The sequence below is a fragment of the Nuphar pumila genome, chromosome 3 (assembly GCF_984573655.1).
Source record: "Nuphar pumila chromosome 3, dmNupPumi1.hap1.1, whole genome shotgun sequence".
Classification (NCBI taxonomy): Eukaryota; Viridiplantae; Streptophyta; class Magnoliopsida; order Nymphaeales; family Nymphaeaceae; genus Nuphar; species Nuphar pumila.
In genome coordinates, this window is record NC_143251.1 from 125143342 (window position 1) to 125165830 (window position 22489).

The 22489-nt window shown below is 36.9% G+C and overlaps 1 protein-coding gene across 1 annotated transcript in view; it reads right to left on the reverse strand.

Annotated features, from left to right (window-relative positions):
• The window catches only part of LOC149843636 (RNA helicase family protein), a 91933-nt gene that overhangs the window by 12084 nt on the left and 57360 nt on the right, over positions 1–22489 (reverse strand). The window contains exons 17-22 of the mRNA XM_089999980.1: positions 6972–7061; positions 6792–6863; positions 5248–5346; positions 5035–5121; positions 3383–3436; positions 2713–2792 (exon numbers count right to left, since the gene is read on the reverse strand). Of these exons, the coding sequence (XP_089856106.1) occupies positions 2713–2792; positions 3383–3436; positions 5035–5121; positions 5248–5346; positions 6792–6863; positions 6972–7061 (482 nt within the window). The remainder of the gene's footprint in view (positions 1–2712; positions 2793–3382; positions 3437–5034; positions 5122–5247; positions 5347–6791; positions 6864–6971; positions 7062–22489) is intronic.

The window sequence follows — 22489 nt, forward strand, 5'->3', positions numbered from 1 at the left end:
TATCAAATTAGCTATTAAGGTTAAAAGAGAGTGTGATAGAAATCTAAGTAAGAGTCGTGATAATGAGAATTTGGAGAAGTATATGATAGCAAAGAAGGAAGCTAAAAAAGTTGTTCGAAACGCGAGGGCTAAGGTATATAAGGAGGTTTATGACAAGTTGGATACCAAAGAAGGCGAGAAGGATATTTATAGGCTTGCAAAGATGAGAGATAGGAAATCGAAGGATTTCGGTATGGTTAGATGTATCAAAGATGAAACGCAAAGGGTTTTAGTCAAAGATGAGGAGATTAAGGAGAGATGGAAAGATTATTTTGATAAGCTATTTAATGATAGTCATGCTCAAGATCTTGGAGACTTCTCCATTCCTTTTCATGAGATAAATCGTGACTTCATGCGCAAGATTCAAAAGAAAGAAATTGCAGAGGCTTTGAAGAAAATGAAATCAAGAAGGGCAGTTGGCCCAGATGGTATACCTATCGAGGCTTGGAAATGCTTGGGAGAGAAAGGTTTAGAATGGTTGACAAATCTTTTTAACTTGATTTGGCGAACAAATAAGATGCCTAATGAGTGGAGGAAGAGTACTTTGGTGCCTTTATATAAGAATAAGGGTGATATACAAGATTGCACAAACTATCGTGGTATAAAACTCATGAGTCATACTATGAAACTTTGGGAGAGGGTGATTGAGTCTAGATTGAGGAAGGTTGTCATGATATCGGAGAATCAATTTGGTTTTATGCCTGGAAGATCAACTATGGAAGCTATACATCTTCTTAGACAACTTATTGAAAGATATAGAGAGAGGAACAAAGATTTGCATATGGTTTTTATTGATTTAGAGAAGGCATACGATAGAGTACCTAGGGACGTTCTCTGGTGGACAATGATGAAGAAAGGTGTTTCTCTCAAGTACATTAGTATAATTAAAGATATGTATGAAGGAGTAGTAACCAATGTCCGCACTTGTGGAGGGGTGTCAACCAATTTTCCGATAACGGTTGGGTTACATCAAGGATCTGCTTTAAGCCCTTTCCTATTTGCGATAGTGATGGATGAGCTTACGAGATCAATTCAAGAAAATGTACCGTGGTGTATGTTGTTTGCTGATGATATTGTTTTGATTGATGAGTCTAGAGCTGGGGTTAATGCTAAGTTAGAATTATGGAGACAAACATTGGAAGCTAGAGGTTTTAAGTTGAGTAAGAGTAAGACTGAATATATGGAATGTCGGTTTAGTAAGCAACGAAGTAGTGATGGGAGTGTAGTGAAGCTTGGTGAGCAAGATATACCGGTGAATGATTATTTCAAATATTTGGGATCCATCATTCAAAAGTATGGAGAAATTGATGGAGATGTAAATCATAGGATAAAGGTTGGGTGGATGAAATGGAAAAGTGCTACTGGAGTGTTGTGCGATCGTAGAATGCCATTGCGGTTGAAGGAAAAGTTTTATAGGACGACTATTAGGCCCGCTTTACTATATAGTACGGAATGTTGGGCTGCCAAGAGACATCATATTCAAAAAATGAGTGTAGCTGAGATGCGTATGCTGAGATGGATGTGTGGAAATACAATAAAAGATAAGATTCAGAACGAGGAGATACGTAAGAAGGTAGGCGTTGCACCCATTGAAAATAAGATGAGAGAGAATCGTTTACGGTGGTTTGGACATATTCGACGAAGGCCTAATGATGCTCCAATTAGAAGGATGGAGAAATGGGAAAATATATTAGTTAAAAGAGGTCGGGGTAGGCCTAGGAAGACATGGATGGAGGTGATAAGAAAGGATATGAATGCTTTGAACCTCACCGAGGACATGGCGTTGGATAGAAATGATTGGAGGAAAAGGATTCATGTGGAAGACCCAAAATGAATTCCTTTTTTGGTTCATATCGCTGACCCCAATTGTTTTGGGATGAAGGCGTAGTTGTTGTTGTTGTTTGTTGTATGCACTTAATATTATTGGCATGTTGCACTATATTTGTGAATGATGGATAGTTTTATACTCGATGTGATGCATCATTTGCCAGTTGTCAAATGTTGAGTTACAAGTATAACAAAGAAGAAACATTTGACAATGTGACAATAATTTTATAGGCCTAAATAAGGGCATGCAGACTATATTGAGGTATAAGAGGATGAGGTTTAACAAAACTCTCTCAGTATAAGAACACGAGGTTTCCCATTTACAAGGACATTATTTTAATGGGATAATGTTTGCTACCCTCGTGGGTAAGGAACCCCCAAGTGAAAAATGTAATATTTTTATTTTTCTAAGTTTTTTACACATCTAACCCTTCAGATGTGATCTACACATTGAGTTTAGTAGAAAATAACTTTAGGATCATGTTCTTATGATGTATGTCAGATTTTCTGAGGGTCCCAAAAAATCAACGGTCTACAATGTACCAAATTATATAACTTCAAAAAAACAAATTTTTACATAAAAACACTATGATCCAAGGGTCAAATCCTACAATTTCACCATGCTGAACACATCCATGAGGTCAGATTTGGTCAAAACAGCCTCCCCTATGAGTTCCAACTAGGGGGTTCCTTACCAACGAGGGTAGCAAATGCTATCCCTATTTTAATATCACTTTTTAGTACTTTGTTATCATAGCAGGTAGGCCACCAATGGTCTGAAAATCATTACAACCACGTAAAGATATAAACAACACAAGGACTTTGAATGGAAGCAAAACCACTTACCTGAAAAGAACAGAGGATGGATGGATATAAACATCTTGAGAACCCCTAATGGTTTTGTAAACTCCTTCTTGACCAAATGTCTTCAGTAAATCAAGAAAAAGAACAAACTTCTACATTAGTAAGGTGATAGAAGATTTTTATCTATATCAACAAATGAAAATTCATACTGCAGCTAAAAGAACCTTTAAGACTGTACATCACATGCATGACCAAACATTATTGCAAAAGCTAACATGTGATTGTGAGGAGAAGAGAGAAAAACAATAAGAGGGAGAAGAGTAGGGCAACTTGATAAATCTCATTTCAGCCACATGGAGCATATTTATGTCCACTAGACAAAAAAGTCCCTAGAGAAACAAAAAAATGATATAAATGTATTAGTTAAAAGATAAAAATACCCTTGAAAAGAACTAAAGAATAAGAATATTTATCGTGCTCTCTCTTACACCTTGAGCAAAAGACAGCACATGTAAGTCACGCAATACTTCCATTCAGCATGATATAACAGTTTGAGGTTACCACAGAGGAAGCAAAAGGGAAATGCTGTCATACTTCCCTTTTCAAGAAAATCAAAATCTTGAAATGACTTTCAATAATATTTTGCATCAGTATGATCGTTGATATTACTCTTAGGAGCCTATTACACTAAAAAACAAGTAAAGCAAACTACCTCCAAACGGCAAGCATGAGCAAAAAAGCCAGAAGTAATTGCCTTTCTGATGACCTGAAGTGACAAGAAATGCCATAAACCATAAGAACCAAAGAAGAAACGTTCTGTAAATGAGATTGGTAAAATATAATGGGAGAGCATCACGATTAGAGAAAATATCTTCTAATGGAATAGAAAAGTTCTAAAAAGTGCTAAATGGATGTGTAAATATTTATTTTTTATCACTGTATAAAGTTTGTGTTAAGATAACTAAGCTGAGCCAGAAAGTATTAGCTTTCACATCACAATAAATATGGCATTTAGTTATGAGTCTTATGACCTTGTTAACAGCTAACAGGCAAGTTGGCAACACTCAATCCAAACAATGGTTCAACAGAGAAAATGTCAGTCACATTCAAATATTAGATCGACTTTCACATTTAATCTATCAAAAGCATTTATTCAATCAATGTAAAAAACTTGCTTCATAAGCGAAATGTCTAAAGATTTTATTTCAACAAATATTGGGAAATTGGGTGAATTTAAAATGTTAAAATTAAACAAAACAAAAACCATAATTTTTGCTGAAACCACATAACACTAAAGATAGGTGACAAATTGAATCTCCGGTGATTGTATGGTGAAGTCCATGTGTCGTGAAGTTATATTGATAAAAAGCATATAATAATTCAAGAAAAAAAAACTAATATTAGTTGCTGTGCAGTAGAATATGAAAAATACATCCAAAGAATAACTCACCAATTCGGAAAAAAAAAATGAGGCTCCTAAGTTGAATATTCAGTTTTGGCAAATTTTGCAACCTTCAATAGTCTTCAATGTTTCACCAGTGATTTGGGAAGAGATTCCACTCAAATATCTTTGAGGTACAGAAGATAAATGAAATGTCATCTTGGGTCCGGTCTCAAGAGCAACAGAATCCAACTCCCTCTAGTTTCTAAATCAGCTCTCTCATAAGCAACTAGCTTAATTCCAATAATCTCACCAACTTCTTAAGAAATCAAGAACTTAAAACAGTCTCATCTAAAATTTGATGATGAGACAAGTAAAATCAAACAAAATACATGAGCAAATACAAAACTTTGGAATATATAGAAATAACGTGGAGAGTTTAAAGACACCTAGCAGATTCTCTAGAATTCCAAAAAATCCCAACAGCATTTAAAGGGTGTTTCTCATAGTTTCTCGAGAAAAACAGAATTGTAACAAGTAATTAAAAATTTATCATATGGGAAGGAAAGAAAATGCAAAGAACGTGGTTTCCTGTTTTTAGAGTAGAAGAAGGGCTAACTAGTTTGTAGTTATCAAAAAAGTACAAGAGAAAAAATGGAGTATCAGTAGTTTCCAAATATTAAAACTTTGCATACAGTAGAATCATGTCTCAAATACTTAGGTTCTATTTAAGTATTCCCCCAGTTTCACGGATGGGTGAACAGTAAAATAGTGCAATATACAATATCACTGTAACCCAAAACTCGCCTTAAATTGATGAAAGAGAAATCATGGGCTGTCTTTTTTTTCCTTAGTCATCGACATGTTGCAATTGACAAATATTCATGTTACGAAATTTGCTTTGATTTAGCAATAGAAGGTGAAAACTGCAAACGGACAGAAACTAAACAAACCAAATAGACCAAAATGTTTGCAAAACACACCTGTGTGTCTCTCTCACATGACTGAATTATTAAGCCAAGTCGCTTCACTAGCTTGCTTAGTTGCTCTCTAATTTCTATAACCTTTTTCTGCATATGGTTTTTGCGATTTAGTATTCTTGGAATTCCAAGACAATGCCAAAATTTTATTTTTGGTCATCAGAGAAACATAGAAAAGAAAGAAACTACCTCATATATCATTCAAACAACACTCACCATGGAATTGTAATTTATAAAGTTTTTATAACACCACTGAGAAGATTTGCCTGATTGTATGAATCCCTTGTATATGTTGAGATAAGTCACATGATCACCCTGTGAGGAACCAAGGAATATATGACTTTTTTAACTAAAAGAAAACCAAAATGGCAACATATCTGATTATGATAGTCATTTGAAGACATCTGACTCAAGTAAAAACCAATAGGAGAAAGCATGCAAGGACCCCTGCATCTTTAAAGAAGAAAGATAAGAAATATAATAAAAGAGCAAATATAGCCTGCTGCAAGCAGTACTTGGGCCAAAAATGTAACCTGACATAATTTTCAAGCTGAACAGAAAAATGAACAAATATAAAACATGAATATAATGAATGGATCTTATATTCATTATAACAGAAAAATTGGAGAAGGATTCATGTGGAAGACCCAGAATGATTTTCTTTTTTGGTTCATATCACCGACCCCAATTGTTTTGGGATGAAAGCGTAGTTGTTGTTGTTGTAGAAAAATGGGACTCAGCCTTTGTGCTAGAATGGGTCACAGACCATTGTCACTTAACCAAGAGACCAAGTCTGCCCAAAATATACGTCAAAACCTGTATCCAATCTCCAGCTATTTGGATCTCACCCCTGATCGGCACTTAAGTAGGCTACTACATAGCACTCTTGAGACTCGGTACCAGATCAGCCACATGCAACTCGGCGAACTCAGGTGAGTCAACTCAGTGACTTGGGCTAGTCATGGTTTTTCATTTAATTTATTCAAAATCAATGACAAAGATATAATTTATGATAAAAATTCAAAAAAATGACATATAAGTGATTTATTATATATAATCATACATACAACTTAATCAATTAGATAAATGTGTACATAGTGACAAATATCCAAATATTTTCAAAATTTCGCAAAAAAAATGATATGTTAGTTAACTATTATAAATTATAAAATAGTGCAATATTTGCAAAATATCATGATATCTTTCATAAAATGTAAAGATCACAATTTAATCATGCTATTATGTTCTAAACACGAAATTTTTCAATAAGGTAGATAGTTAATTGCATGAAAGTTATTTAAGATGCATTAAAATAATGTCATTTTTTGTAAAATTTACCTTTATTACCATTATTCTAATTATTAAACATTATCATTTAATTCATTACCTCTCTCTCGCTCTCATGGAATGCTAATAAATTTCCTTCTCATCCACCAATTACCAACACCAAGAATAGAAAATGTTTTCAAGAAAATCCACAACTGGAAGTGTTAAGAGTAGAAAAAGCTTTTGGAAAGCAGCTTTGGAAAATTGAAAGTTTTAAATCCCTTCAGTTAGTGGTTTGATTTTATACAAAACCTCGAACGATTTCAAGAAAGCAAACAAGACAGTCATGGCGACTTGGCCGAGTCAAAATATTGACTCGGCTCAGATTGGTCCCAATCGAATTGTTCTGTTTTCTTGACCTGGTTAAGGCCCGAACAAAGCCAACTCGTGAATCACTGTAATGGAATCAAAGAACACAAATACAACGCAAGAACCTCTGCAACAGCAAATCGTCTCTTTGCCTCATCCAACTCTTTTCGTGCCCCTCTACCAAGAACCCAGATAGACTGCAAAGAAACAAAAAAAATGATACCAAAATAACTGACATGTCTCCAACTTATAGTAAGATTAAAAGGAAGATTTATTATAAAATAGGTAAGGAGATTTGTTCTTACCTGAATGGAGAGAACTGCAGCTATTATTATTATCTCCTCCAAGCAGCCTAGTGAGCTTGCTGATAAGATCATTTTACCAACCATAGGGTCCTGGAAATCAAATTCCAACATCCACAAAATAAAGGAAAAGAAAAAGAAAGAACGTGAGAAGAGTTGACAGTGGCATGACAAATTCAGAAGGCATGAGAAAACTGAAAATATGGTTATCCTATTCTTTTCGAAATCTGCTATCACTGCTGAGGATATGCAAGAAGATGATGAAAGAGGAGTGAATCACAGTTGTGAAAAGAAGTGTGTTGTTGTTACGGGTCACGGGTCTGAAGATCAAGACCCGTGATCATTACATTAACACACTCATTAATGGCAGTTTCTGTAAATTATCTTATTGTAATAAGGGTACTTTAGTACCCTAATGTTAATACATAAAGTAGCATATACAGCAGCCGACCCTGCGTATTGGGGGTATCGGTTTTCTCTGCAATTTCTCTCTCCCTTTCTCTCTCTCTCTCTGTTTCTCAGCTCTCACGCGTGGAAGAACTCGAACAGTGAAAATCTAACATGGTATCAGAGCCACGCTTCAGCTGAAACTGGAATTGATCTCCAAGGTACGTCTGAAAGACCTATCTCCTCTTGATTTTTCTCTTCTAAGTCAAGAAAAACATTTTCTGTCTCCCCAATCTCGTCTGTTCCTTTTTCTTCTCTCTTTCCCTGTTTTTTTTCAATCTCATACCTTTCTTTTCCTCTCTCGATATCTCTCGAGATTTCTTTTCTCGATATTACTCTTTTCTGTCTGGAACTGGAGTATCGAAGTCGATCAGATCTGACGTTAATCAGATCTGATCAAACCACAGCGTGGACGTTAATCCCTACCTAATCTGAGTTATCTCATAGAGGACTGAGTGACTCAGCCCAGATTTTCGACCCAAACCCTGTTAAAATGTAGCTCCTAAAATCATTGTAAATATAAATATATATATTTATATACATAGAGATATATTTACATATAATATATTATATGTACATATATCTCTATATATATAAATATATATATTTATATATTTTTACCCGAAAGGGCATTTCTGTCATTTCCTGTTTTGCGCATATTCACTTTTAGAATATGCTGTAATTTTCTTTTTATTTTTACTTTTGTAATTTCTTTTTTTTTTCTTTTTATTTTTTGATTTATTTTATGTGCATTGGGGGTCCCCCAATAGAGTCGTTGGGGGCTCCCAACGACTCCTTTGGGAGCCCCCCCTTGCACATTCTAACATTTGTATAAATAGGGGTGTTCCCCCCTTGTATTTCCCAAGCTTGAGAGTCTCAAGCATTTGCTTTTATATATTGAAATACATGCATTATTGCATGTTTATTATTTATACACTTTTTGTGTATTTTGTTCAAGTGTTGTGAGAGTGCTTTCGTGCACTTCTTTTATAAAGTTTTTATGTTTGTTTATGTATTGTCTCTTCGTAGACAATTTCACATGGTATCAGAGCTCGGTTGGTGATTGGAGATCGTGAGATCCGCCTTTGTTCGAGTGCCTCGAAAACCGTGCCTTCGGATTTTTTGAGATTGAAGTGGTGGATCTTGCTTCTCAAATATTTTAGAAGGATCTTGTGCTAAGAAGAAGTTGAAACATCGTATTGGTACGTCTTTTTTCTTCTTCTCTCTACGTCTTAATGGGTGAGAAAGAGTCTCACTTTGCCCTTGGCTTCAAATTGAATGGGTCCAACTATCATATTTGGGCCGGGAATATGGAGGCCCACATAAAAGGAAAAGGATTGTGGGGTTATGTGCAAGGAACAATTCCGGAGCCGGAACCCAAGATAACCATAATGGATGGAAGTGAAATCAAGATTCTTGAGGGAGAGGAAAGGATCAAAGCTCTTGAAGAATACTCAAAGAAACACGACGAATGGGAAATGAAGAACTTCAAGATTCTTTCTTGGTTCTTCGCATCCGTCGAAACAAAGATTAATGCCAACATTATCAAATTCAAAAAGGCATCGGAAGCTTGGCATTATCTCGAGAAGATGTATACATCAAGAGACCTATCTCATAAGTATTACCTTCAAAAGAAGGCCCTCTCCCTTACTCAAGGTGAAATGTCTATTAGGGAATATTTAGCCGATCTTTCCTCTATTTGGGATGAGTTCTCTATGCTTGAACCAAAATGGAGTGGAGAGGCAATTGAACTCCGCCACAAGCAACTTGAAGAAGATCGTTTCTACAATTTTTTGAATGGGTTGAGACCGGAATTTGAGCAAATAAGGTCATCACTTCTATCCTCATTTACTCCTCCCTCTCTTGAAGATGTTCTCACCAAATTAAGTGGTGAGGAGACTCGTATGAATTTATGTAAACAAGGACCAAGTGTTCTTATGGTTCCTTGTAATTATGAAGAAAATAATGAGGTTAATGCCGTATCAAGACCCGAAAATAATGTAAAGACCTATCGTCCTCCTCACTTTAAATTCCAAAATCAAGGAGGAGATGGTGGACAAAGAGGGAAGCGGGACTATAGCAAGACTATATGTCACTTTTGTAAAGAACCGGGGCATATCAAGCCAGTATGTCCCAAATGGAAGAAGCTTCTTGCTATGGCCACCACCGGCACACCACAAAAGGAAGAGGCATCATCAAGTGGGTCACTCTCGTTGAACCAAATAATGGAAGCCCTTCAACCTCTTCTCAAGGGAGCTACATCCGGTGCCGCCGTGTCTACTTCTTCCATTCCAGGTAAAGTCCCTTGGCTTTTGGACTCAGGTGCATCCTTTCATATGTCCCCAAACATGTTTTCACTTTCCGATTATTCAAAAAATGCTTCTCCATCCTTTGTTTCCACTGCGGATGGAACTTCTCTTGAAATTAAAGGAATAGGTAATTTTGAAACTCAAGATTTTTTTATTCCAAAAATTAGATTTATACCTAAACTTAATTTAAATCTTCTTTCTGTTTCTCAACTCTCGGATCATGGTTGTGATATTAAATTTTCATGTGATAAATGTTTAATACAGGATCGCCTGTCCGGGAAATTGATTGGGGAAGGCTTTAGAAAAGGCGATTTATACTACATGGAATCTCTTCGAGTTCCAAAATCTTTTTGTAATGTTGCCCGAAACAAAGATATAAACATGTGGCACAAAAGACTTGGTCATCCTAATATCACCAAGTTGTCTTACTTACATTTTGCAAAAGACCTATGTAAAAGTTCCTTTTCTTGTAATGACTGTATTCTCGGAAAAATGAAAAATTTACCTTTTGAGCAAAGAACTATGTTCTCATCAAAACCTTTTGAAATTATTCATTCCGATGTTTGGGGACCAGCACCTGTTGTCTCAAAAGGAGGTTTTTCTTATTATGTTATTTTTGTGGATGATTTCTCTAGATATTCATGGATCTTTTTTCTTAAATTCAAACATGAAGTCTTTTCATGCTTTAGAACTTTCCATTCGATGATCAAGAATCAATTTAATAGTAACATAAAGATTTTTAGAAGTGATTCTGGAGGAGAATATCTCTCCAACCAATTTAAAATATATCTTGAAGATCAAGGAATCATTCACCAAAGATCTTGTCCTAAAACCCCCCAACATAATGGGTTGGCCGAAAGAAAACATAGACATATTATTGAGACCACTAGAACCCTTCTTATTTCTCAAAACATACCAAAAAATTTTTGGGCTGAAGCTGTTCTTGCTTCTGTTTATCTAATAAATCGTTTGCCTTCTAGAATATTAGGAAAAATATCCCCTTTTGAGATCTTATATAAACTCGAACCAGATTATAATAGGTTACGAGTCTTCGGGTGTAAGTGTTTCATTCTTACGGATAAGAATGACAAACTCTCTCCAAAGGCTATCCCCTGCGCTTTTCTTGGATATTCCGAAACTCAAAAGGGATTTCGACGCTATGATCTTCGAGAAGATAAATTATATGTTTCTAGAAATGTAACTTTTTTGGAAAATGAAAGTGGATTTGAAAAAAATGTTTCTCAACAAGAAAATTTTGATTATTCCTTCCTTTTTGACTTATTATCTAGTAATGATGATACATCCAGTGATGATGATATGTCATCAAACCATGATGAGAGCATTGAAAGTAATATCGAAGAGCATAACCAACAAGAAGACAGGATTTCTAATGATCCTATAACATACTCTCGTAGAAACCAAGACACCTTTAGAAATGCTATTGACCAATATAGTGAACATATTCCTGTTCTCGATCACCGAAGGTCTGAGAGGAATAGGAGACCTCCCACTCGTTTTGTCTCCTTTGATTCCTTTTCGCCCCGATATAGGGCTTGTCTTAGTGCCATTCATTCTTATTTTGAACCAAGAAACTTTGAAGAAGCAAAGAAATGTATAGAATGGCAAGAAGCTATGCAAAATGAACTTAGTGCTCTTAAAAGGGCTGAAACGTGGGATTTTCAATCTCTACCTATAGGAAAGAAAACTATAGGTTGTCGATGGGTATTTAAAGTTAAAACTAAGAGTGACGGATCACTTGAAAGGTATAAGGCTCGCTTAGTTGCAAAAGGGTATGGGCAAGAGTATGGGATTGATTATGAAGAAACTTTTGCTCCTGTAGCCCGAATGGTTACAGTTAGGTGTCTTATCACTATTGCATCTATCAAAAATTGGAATATCTTTCAAATGGATGTGAAAAATGCCTTTTTAAATGGTGATCTTAATGAAGAAGTGTATATGGATGCTCCACCTGGCATGGAGATCCCCAAAGATAAAGTCCTTCGTCTTCGAAAGGCCCTTTATGGTTTGAAACAGGCCCCCAAAGCCTGGTATGACAGATTTACCAGTGTAATGCTGGAAAATGGTTTCTCCTCATGTTATACTGATACTGCTCTATTTATTAGAAAATCTAAAGCAGGGATTGTAATATTGTTATTATATGTTGATGACATGTTAATCACAGGTGATGATATACAAGGAGTCAAGGGTATTAAGTCCGTCTTGACTTCAAAATTTGAGATGTCAGACTTAGGTTTTCTGACATATTTTCTTGGAATTGAGGTTGCCTATTCGCAACGTGGTTATTTTCTATCTCAGTCTAAACTTGCTTGTGAGATTATTGACAGATCAGGGATTTCTGATGACAAAGTATGTGAAACTCCTGAAGTTGTGGGAGCCAAAATGAAGATTGACGACGGTGTTCCTCTAACTGATCCTACTCCTTACAGACAGTTGGTAGGTTCTTTAATGTATCTAAGCATTACTCGACCCGATTTGTCACATGCTATACACATCGCCAGTCAGTTTCAACATGCTCCTACAACCGTCCATATGGGTGCTGTTCTTCGCATCATCAGATACTTGAAGGGAACAGTGAATAAGGGAGTATTCCTATCCTCTTCTTCTGAATTAAAATTGCTTGCTTATACTGACTCAGATTGGGGAGGTGACCCTAGTAACCGTCACTCCACCACTGGTTTTTGTATTTTTTTAGGAGAATCCTTGATCTCGTGGCGATGTAAAAAGCAACAGAAGGTCTCCTTATCATCCACAGAAGCCGAATACAGAGCCATGGCATCTACCACCATGGAAATAGTATGGATTCGACGTCTTTTGGAAGATATGGGAGTAGTTGTCAAAGAACCAACAAAGCTATGCTGTGACAATAAAAGTGCCATCTACATTGCCAAGAACCACACATTTCACGAGCGAACAAAGCAGATAGAGATGGATTGTCATTATGTCCGAGAGGAATACTTGAAGAAGGTCATTGATCTGCCATATGTGACATCTGAGTATCAACTTGCCGACTTCTTCACAAAAGCTCTATGTTCGCCCAGATTTCATTTCCTTCTTGACAAACTTGCGGTTATCACACCGTAAGTTTGAGGGGGGGTGTTAAAATGTAGCTCCTAAAATCATTGTAAATATAAATATATATATTTATATACATAGAGATATATTTACATATAATATATTATATGTACATATATCTCTATATATATAAATATATATATTTATATATTTTTACCCGAAAGGGCATTTCTGTCATTTCCTGTTTTGCGCATATTCACTTTTAGAATATGCTGTAATTTTCTTTTTATTTTTACTTTTGTAATTTCTTTTTTTTTCTTTTTATTTTTTGATTTATTTTATGTGCATTGGGGGTCCCCCAATAGAGTCGTTGGGGGCCCCCAACGACTCCTTTGGGAGCCCCCCCTTGCACCTTCTAACATTTGTATAAATAGGGGTGTTCCCCCCTTGTATTTCCCAAGCTTGAGAGTCTCAAGCATTTGCTTTTATATATTGAAATACATGCATTATTGCATGTTTATTATTTATACACTTTTTGTGTATTTTGTTCAAGTGTTGTGAGAGTGCTTTCGTGCACTTCTTTTATAAAGTTTTTATGCTTGTTTATGTATTGTCTCTTCGTAGACAATTTCACAAACCCTTTGTTGAATATACCTCGTTTAATATTTATTTTTTTTTACAGCATGATCTAATCACGCAATAGGGGCCCTACTTTTGATCCAGCTATCCTCATTACTATCATTTTATCTTCTCTAGCTTGAAAGCATTGCGTCGATACCGAGTGGGTATTCATATTCACGATATTTTTTTTTTTGGATTTTCATATCCAATATTCAATTTCTTATATAAATCAGAAATCTGAATCTCTGTTTCTAATCAGAAATCTGATAGCCACTGATCTGAATTAGTCCTCCCCCCTCCCCCCAAAAAAAAGGGTGGGGGTTTACAGAAACAGATTGTGCTGAACGATTGTGCTGAACACTCTCTTAATATTGTGAAATATGGATTCACTTCCTAGCCAGTCGGTTCTTTCTTCTTCTTTCCTGAGTCAACTCGTGCTGAAAAATTAAACAACGGTAACTTCTTGACTTGCAAGAGGCAAATCATACCTTTCATTAGGAGTCAGGATCTCTCTGGACATCTGAATGGATCTATTCCAGTTCCTCCTGAGTTCATATCACGAGAAGAAAGGGACAACAAAGGGGAATCTACTACAGTATATGTTAGAAGTCCTGAATTTGTGGCTTGGATGAAAAGAGACCAAGCGCTAGTTGCTTATATTACATCTACAATATCACAAGAGGTACTTATAGCCATTCCAGATGACTGCACTGCCATGCAACTTTGGAACAGACTTGTTCAGACATACTCACAGGTTTCTCAGGCCAGGATTATGTTTCTTAAAAGAGAATTTCAAATGTTAAGAAAGGATTCCATGACCATCATGAAATACTTGAACAAAATGAAGGTTATCACAGATCAGCTAGCAGTTGTTGGAAGTACAGTAACTGATAAAGATTTGGTACAGCAAACCCTCAGTGGATTGGGACATGACTATCATATGATTGTTACTTCCCTATTATGTTTACCTGAGCTACTCAACTTTGAAGATCTGCGTGCAAAATTGTTACAATAAGAGATGACCTTAAAGGGATTTTCTGAAGAGTCATCTATGCATACTGGGGCACAAGAAGTTCTTGCTACAGGGGTTGCTTATACACGAGGACGAGGAAGCTATGATATCAAGGGAAAAGGAGCACAAGGGAGAAGTGGTCAAGGAGGTCGTGAATTATTGCCTACACCTAACACATATACCAATCCACAAAGACAGAGGACAATTCCTACCTGCTTTCTGTGTAATAAAAAGGGGCACATCAAAGCTAATTGTTGGTTCAATCCCCTAAATAAAGGAAAATCAACACAAACTGAAGCAAAAAGAGGCACAGACAGTACAAGAACCAACGGAGAAGTGAAGGAGTTATTGCTGTCAGCTTTAGCAGAATTGAATCTGAAACAAAATGAGCAAGGCACTTGGTATGTGGACTCTGGCGCAGCGACTCACGTTACTGGTGATGCAGGTAAGCTCCTAAAACTTGTTCCTTACATTGGTAGGAGTAGTATAGTTACTGGAGATGGATCACACCACTCTGTCTCTCATATTGGAAACTCCATTATACCCTTGCCTGAATCTTCCATCAACCTTTCAAAAGTTCTTTATGCTCCTAATATCAAGAAAAACATCGTTTCAGTTTCTAAACTTGTTGATGATATCAAAGCTTCAGTTGAATTTACTCCATCTTCTGTTCTTGTCAAGGATCTCTGCATGAAGGAGACGTTCGCTAGAGAAAAACGGCAAGGCAATATGTATGTCTTTCAAGAAGATCCTTCAGCACATATTCGCTCTGCAGACCCAAACTTGAAGCTCCAATCATCGTTGTCTTCTGAACATCCTGCCTGTGTTTTCAGTGTCTCTGAAATCAATAAGCCAAATCTTTGGCATGGTCGTCTAGGTCACTGCAGTAGTAGTTTTATTGAAAAGCTTGTTTCAAATAACCTCATTATCAAGTCAAGTTTAGGAATAAATGTCAATGACAACAAATGTTCTAGTTGTTTCTTATGTAAGAGTCATGTCTTACCATTTCATTCTATCAATAAAAGAGCTTCAAGACCTTTTGAGACTATCCGTTCTGATGTTTGGGGACCTACTTCAGTTGCTTCCATATCTGGAACTAGATATTATCTTTTATTTGTTGACAGTTATTCACGCTATTCTTGGATATTTTTCATGAAACACAAATCTGAGACTTTCAAGTTGTTCCGAAACTTCCATTCCTATGTCAAAAACCAATTTTCTGAAAACATCCTAAGTTTCCAATGTGACGGAGGAGGTGAATTCTCTTCCATTGACTTTACTAACTTTCTTCAAAGTAACGGGATAAGAAAAAAGGTGTCTTGACCACACACACCTCAGCAGAATGGGATTGCTGAAAGAAAGCATCGCCATATTGTTGAAAGTGCGATGAGCATGATGCATGACAGTAGCCTTTCGATCACTTTATGGACAGAGGCTTTTCATTCTGCGGTTCATGTGATAAATCGACTGCCCATGACTATTCTGGAAAACAAGTCTCCTTGTCTCTTTTTGGTGTACATCCCAACTAATATGATTTGCATGTGTTTGGTTGTTTATGCTATGTTCATATTGATAGTTCAATGAGACATAAGTTTCAGGACAAGGCCCTGAAATGCAGGTTTGTGGGTTATGCTGATGACTATAAAGGGTACAGGTGCTATAATCATGTGAGCAAGCGCATCAAAATATCAAGAAATGTCATCTTCGATGAATGGAATTTTGATTGTCGCTGTTCTAGTTCTTCAGAATCAAAACCTAAAGTTGAGGCTTATTATCCTTGGTTAAATTATGAACTTCTCTCAGGAGCTAGTGATACTTGCTCAAATTGCACTCAAAAGGATAAGAGACATGTGTCTACCGATGAAATGATTGCTCATGAAAATACAGACCCATCTTTGAATCCAGAAAGGTATAAAGGCCTTGTCTACACTCGACGAGAAAGAGAGCCGCCCACCATAGTTAATTCAGACATGGACATGTCATCTACATCCAGCATCGTTGATACTAGAAGATCCACACGTTCTCGGCATCCAATTGAAAGGTGGGTCAGTTATGAAAATTTCTCATTAGATTGTCAACTCTTTTTAACAGCCTTGAATAAAGAAGATGAACCCACAACGTTCTCTCAAGCATCAAATTCCAGAAGATGGATTGAAGAAATGAATGAAGAGATGCAAGCTCTACATGAATGTGGTACGTGGGATGTCGTATCAAGACCACCTGACAGAAACATTGTTGGTTCGAAATGGGTGTACAAAATAAAGTATAAACCAGATGAGACTATAGAGCGATACAAGGCAAGACTTGTAGCCAAAGGTTTTACACAGGAGCAAGGACAGGATTATGATGAAACCTTTAGTCCAGTGGTGAGGATGGGGACAATCAGAGTCATACTTTCTCTAGCTATTGAACATCAATGGACTATTAGCCAACTTGATGTGAACAATGCTTTTCTTCATGGAGATTTGAGAGAAAAAGTATACATGGAACAACCCACTGGTTACGCAGAAGGCCATCATACAAAATATGTCTGCAGACTAAAAAGGGCGATATATGGATTGAAGCAGGCATCTCGATCTTGGTTCGACAGCTTTTCTCTTGAAATCCAAAAATATGGTTTTAAGAGATCTCTCCTTGACCACTCCTTATTTATATTCAAGAACCAAGACACAATTACTCTGTTGTTGATATATGTAGATGATATCATCCTCACTGGTAATTCCAATGAGCATATTGAAGAAGTCAAACATCTCTTGAATCAGAGGTTCAAAATGAAGGACCTTGGCAAACTACGATACTTTCTCGGAGTTGAAGTCGACAGTACTTCTGAAGAGATGACTCTCACTCAACATAAGTATGTAATGAAATAAGCGGAAGAAACCAAGAATGCTAAAGCATTCACTATGTCCCACACGGACAAGTGCAACAAGCACAAGAGAGAAAATCCACTAAGGGATATACAAAGGGCCTTATAAAAAGGCTACACACATGAAAAATAATATCACTATTATTGAAGAGGAGCTGTCAAGAGCAATGCACCATACATGGGGGGTTCCCCCTATTTATAAGAAAAGGAGACCAAAGGGGCTCCCAATAGAGACGTTGGGAGCCCCCAACGGTCACATATGTGACCGTTGGGGGCCCCAACGACTCCATTGTGGGGCCCATTTTCGGTATCCAACAAATACAAAAATAAAAATAAAAAGAAAAATAAAAAATGGTGAAATAAAAGAAACAAAATAAGTACCCCTATGGGGTACTTTGTGAAATGACCATAATACCCCTATCGGGTATTATGGTATTATTACATATGTTTTAACACCCCCCCTCAAACTTTATGGGGGAATGACCGAAAGTTTTCCAAGGAGAAACAAGAAGCGAGGAGCAGGCAGGGCTTTGGTGAAGAAATCGGCAAGTTGATATTCTGAAGTGACATATGGCAGTGTTACTGTCCCACGAAGATATTCATCACGTACATAATGACAGTCCATTTCAATATGTTTCGTCCTCTCATGGAAAGTGTGGTTGCTGGCAATGTAGATGGCACTTTTGTTATCGCAACAAAGCTTCGAAGCCCCGGTAATTTCGACTCCCATATCTTGAAGAAGACTTCGAAGCCACATCAGCTCCATTGTAGTAGTTGCCATAGCCCTGTATTCTGCTTCAGTAGAAGACAATGAGACTTTCTGTTGTTTCTTGCACCTCTAAGCAATTAGCGAATCTCCTAGGAACACGCAAAAGCCAGTAGTTGAGATTCGATCATTTGGGTTTCCTCCCCAGTCAGCATCAGTATAAGCTAGTAAATCTAAAGAAGAGAGAGAGGATAGGAATAGCCCTTTAGTCAAAGTATTTTTAATATATCGAATGATCCGGAGCACAGCACTCATATGCACAGATGTAGGAGCATGCTGAAATTGGCTTGCAGAGTACACAGCATGAGCAATATCGGGCCTGGTGATAGTCAGATAGGTGAGGGAGCCTATGAGTTGCCTGTAAGGCGTAGGATCATCCAGCAGAACTCCATCCTCCAATCGTAGTTTAGCATTGATAACCTCGGGAGTTTCCACCTTTTTATCATCTGAAATCCCAGATTTGGAACATATGTCTGCAGCAAGCTTCATCTGTGACAATATATACCCTCGAGGAGAGTATGCAACTTCTATACCAAGAAAGTACCTGAGAAAACCCAGATCAGACATATCAAAATTATGTTTTAACATATTTTTAACTTTAAGAATACCGCTTTCATCATTGCCAGTGATGATCATATCATCAACATAAAGCAGAAGAATGATGATACTATTACCTGCATGTGTGTCAGTATAACAGGAGCGAAATCCCAATTGTAACATGATAGCACTAAATCTATCATACCAAGCCTTAGGGGCTTGTTTAAGACCATATAAGGCTTTTAATAACCGAAGGGTTTGACCTTGGTTAACACTGATTCCCGGCGGAGGGTCCATATATACTTCTTCATTCAACTGACCATTAAGAAAGACATTTTTAACATCTAATTGGAATATAGGCCATTTCTTAGATGATGCTACCGCAATTAAAGTTCTAACGCTTGTCATGCGAGCCACGGGAGCAAAAGTTTCTTCATAATCGATGTCATATTCTTGTGAGTATCCCTTAGCAACTAATTTAGCTTTATAACGCTCTAGGGAACCATCACTTTTTGTTTTGACTTTGTAGACCCATCGACATCCTATAGCTTTCTTATTTGGAGGAAGGTGAACTATTTCCCAAGTTTTAGCTTTATTTAAAGCATCTAGTTCAACTTTCATTGCTTCAACCCAATGAGGTATACTTTTTGCTTGATTATAATGGGAGGGTTCATAGTAAGAATGCAAGGCTATTAGACAAGCTCGATATTTAGGTGAAAGAGTTTCATATGAGACAAACCTATTAGGTGGAATTGATTCTCCAGAAGAACGCCTAAGGGAGGTTTGTTCTAGGGGTTCATTAAGCCGCAAGAATTTTTCTAAAGCACTAATAGGTTGGGCTTCCTCACGCCGAGTGTATACTTGGAGATTGTCACCATTAGTTGGTGATACATCATTATCATGAGAGTCATGAGTATTTTCTAAAATTTCCGGATGACTCAAAGAGTCATCATTTGAATCTTCTAAAAGATCATTGATAAACATATAATCAATTTCATTTGATTTTTCCAATATGTCAAATCCATTTTCATCTTCTAAAAAGGTTACATCTTTGGAGACAAATAACTTATTGTTTTTATGATCAAAGCATCTATAGCCTTTTTGATTTTCACCATATCCTAAAAATACACATTCTATTGCTTTAGGTGACAATTTATCTCTTTTATGTAACAGAACAAAGCATTTACACCCCAAAAATCCGAAGACGATTGTAGTCGGGTGTCATATTAAAAAGTTTTTCATAAGGAGAGATATTATTCAATTTTGAAGATGGCATCCTATTGATTAAATAGGTGGAGGTTAACACGGCTTCGGCCCAAAAATTTTTAAGAATATTTTTAGAAATGAGTAAGGATCTAGTGGTTTCCAAAATATGCCTATGTTTTCTTTCCGCTAGACCGTTTTGTTGAGGAGTTCTTTGGCAAGATTTTTGATGACAAATGCCATGTTGTTTTAGATATGATTGAAAATCATTTGATAAGTACTCTCCACCCGAATCGGATCTAAGAATGGATATTTGACTTTGAAATTGATTTTGAATTTTTGCATGGAATTCTTTAAAGAAGTTAAAAACTTCCGATTTAAAGTTAAGAAAATAAATCCATACATATCTAGTATAATCATCAATAAAAGTAACATAATATGAATAACCACCTTTAGATAGAACCGGAGATGGCCCCCAAACATCGGAATGCACCAATTCAAAAGGTCTTGTTGTCACAAAGGATCTAATAGGAAAAGGAGTAGACTTCATTTTGCCAAAAATGCAATCTTTGCAATTGATATCTTTTTCTTTACAAAACTTGTTTCCAAAAGGAAAAAGATACATTTTAGAGTAACTTGGATGTCCAAGCCTTTTATGCCAAGTTTCAATATTTTTGTCTTGGACATAAGTACAAAATGAGGTATTTGGAAGCATTAAATTATCCATAAAATAAAGGTCTCCCTTCCTATGGCCTTGCCCAATCCGCTTCCCGGACCGGAGATCCTGCACAAAGCACCCTTGGGATGAGAAAGATATTTCACATCCATGGTCGGCTATTTGAGAAACGGAAAAGAGGTTAAGATTTAATTTTGGAACTATTCTAACTTTTGGAACAAGGAAATTTTGAACATTTTTAGAATCAAGAGTTCCAACACCATTTATTTTGAGAAAAGTTCCATCGGCCGTAGAGACACAAGACATTTTTGAATTGGTGTGCACATTGGTTAATGCATTTTCATGAGGGGTCATGTGAAAAGAAGCTCCGGAATCTAAAATCCAAGAGTACGTACCGGGAGGTGATGATGAGGCAATGGCGGCACCGGAGGTGGAAGAAGTGACCTTTAAGATTTGTTGAAGAGCCAAGGAGATTTGTCCAAGAGTGTCTTTGAGATCCCTGTTCTTGCCGTCATCTTCTTTGGTGGTGGATTCTTCAACGGAAGCCACCTTTGGCTTGAATGCCCCATTTAGCTTTGGGCAAACGGGTTTAATATGTCCCGGCTCATAACAATGGTGACATATAATCATTTTTCTTCCACCACTCCCTTGCTTACCAAAATGAGGTGGTTTGTATGTTTTAACATGATTGCCGAGTTTAGATACGGCAAGAACTTCCTCTATGCTTTTACCCATGCTATGCCTAGTCTCTTCTTGAGTAATCTCGGCAATAGCTTCTTCTAAGGGAGGAAACGTGGATCTATGGAGAAGTGAGGATCTCACTTGTTCAAATTCGGGACGAAGCCCAAATAAAAATTGAAACAATCTATCTTGTTCCATTTGTTTTTGTCTTAGAACCACATCCTCCATAGATACCCATTTAGGCTCTAAAAGAGCCAATTCATCCCACAAAGGATTTAGAGCACTATAGTAATCTTGTATGCTCATGTCGCCTTGTTTTGTGGTTCTTACTTTTTCTTGCAAGAAATAAGCTCTTGCAAGATCCTTTTGGGTAAACATACCCTTCATAAAAAACCAAGCTTCATTTGCCCGGCGGAATTTTGCAATATTTGCACATACCTTAAGTTCGACATTATTCATAAACCATGCTAGGATTTTTGCATGGTTGCTCTCCCAATCTTCCATTTGATGATTATAATCTTCAATGGCCTTGAGACGAGCATCGCCTTCAAGTGCTTTCTCTTGATCTCCTTCCATCTTTGTGAGCTTAAGTTGGGGTTCCGGAACGGTTCCCATTACATAACCCCAAAGCTTCTTGCCTTTGAGATTATTCTCCATTGCGGATGCCCACATCATGTAATTTTTTCCATTGAGTATGAATGATAGATCGATCTTGACTTCCATTGCTACACAATGAAGATGTGAGAAACAAAAAGAAGTAGAGAGAGACAAGATTTTACCTTTAGTAGATCTTATGGCTCTGATACCATGTAATGAAATAAGCGGAAGAAACCAAGAATGCTAAAGCATTCACTATGTCCCACACGGACAAGTGCAACAAGCACAAGAGAGAAAATCCACTAAGGGATATACAAAGGGCCTTATAAAAAGGCTACACACATGAAAAATAATATCACTATTATTGAAGAGGATCTCTCAAGAGCAATGCACCATACATGGGGGGTTCCCCTTATTTATAAGAAAAGGAGACCAAAGGGGCTCCCAATAGAGTCGTTGGGAGCCCCCAACGGTCACATATGTGACCGTTGGGGGCCCCAACGACTCCATTGTGGGGCCCCTTTTCGGTATCCAACAAATACAAAAATAAAAATAAAAAGAAAAATAAAAAATGGTGAAATAAAAGAAACAAAATAAGTACCCCTATGGGGTACTTTGTGAAATGACCATAATACCCCTATCGGGTATTATGGTATTATTACATATGTTTTAACAAAGTATACCATTGATGTTCTCAATAAGGCGGGTATGAAAGACTGCAGGCCCTTGAGCACTCCTAGCGTTCTTCATCAAAAGCTTAGCTCTCAAGATGG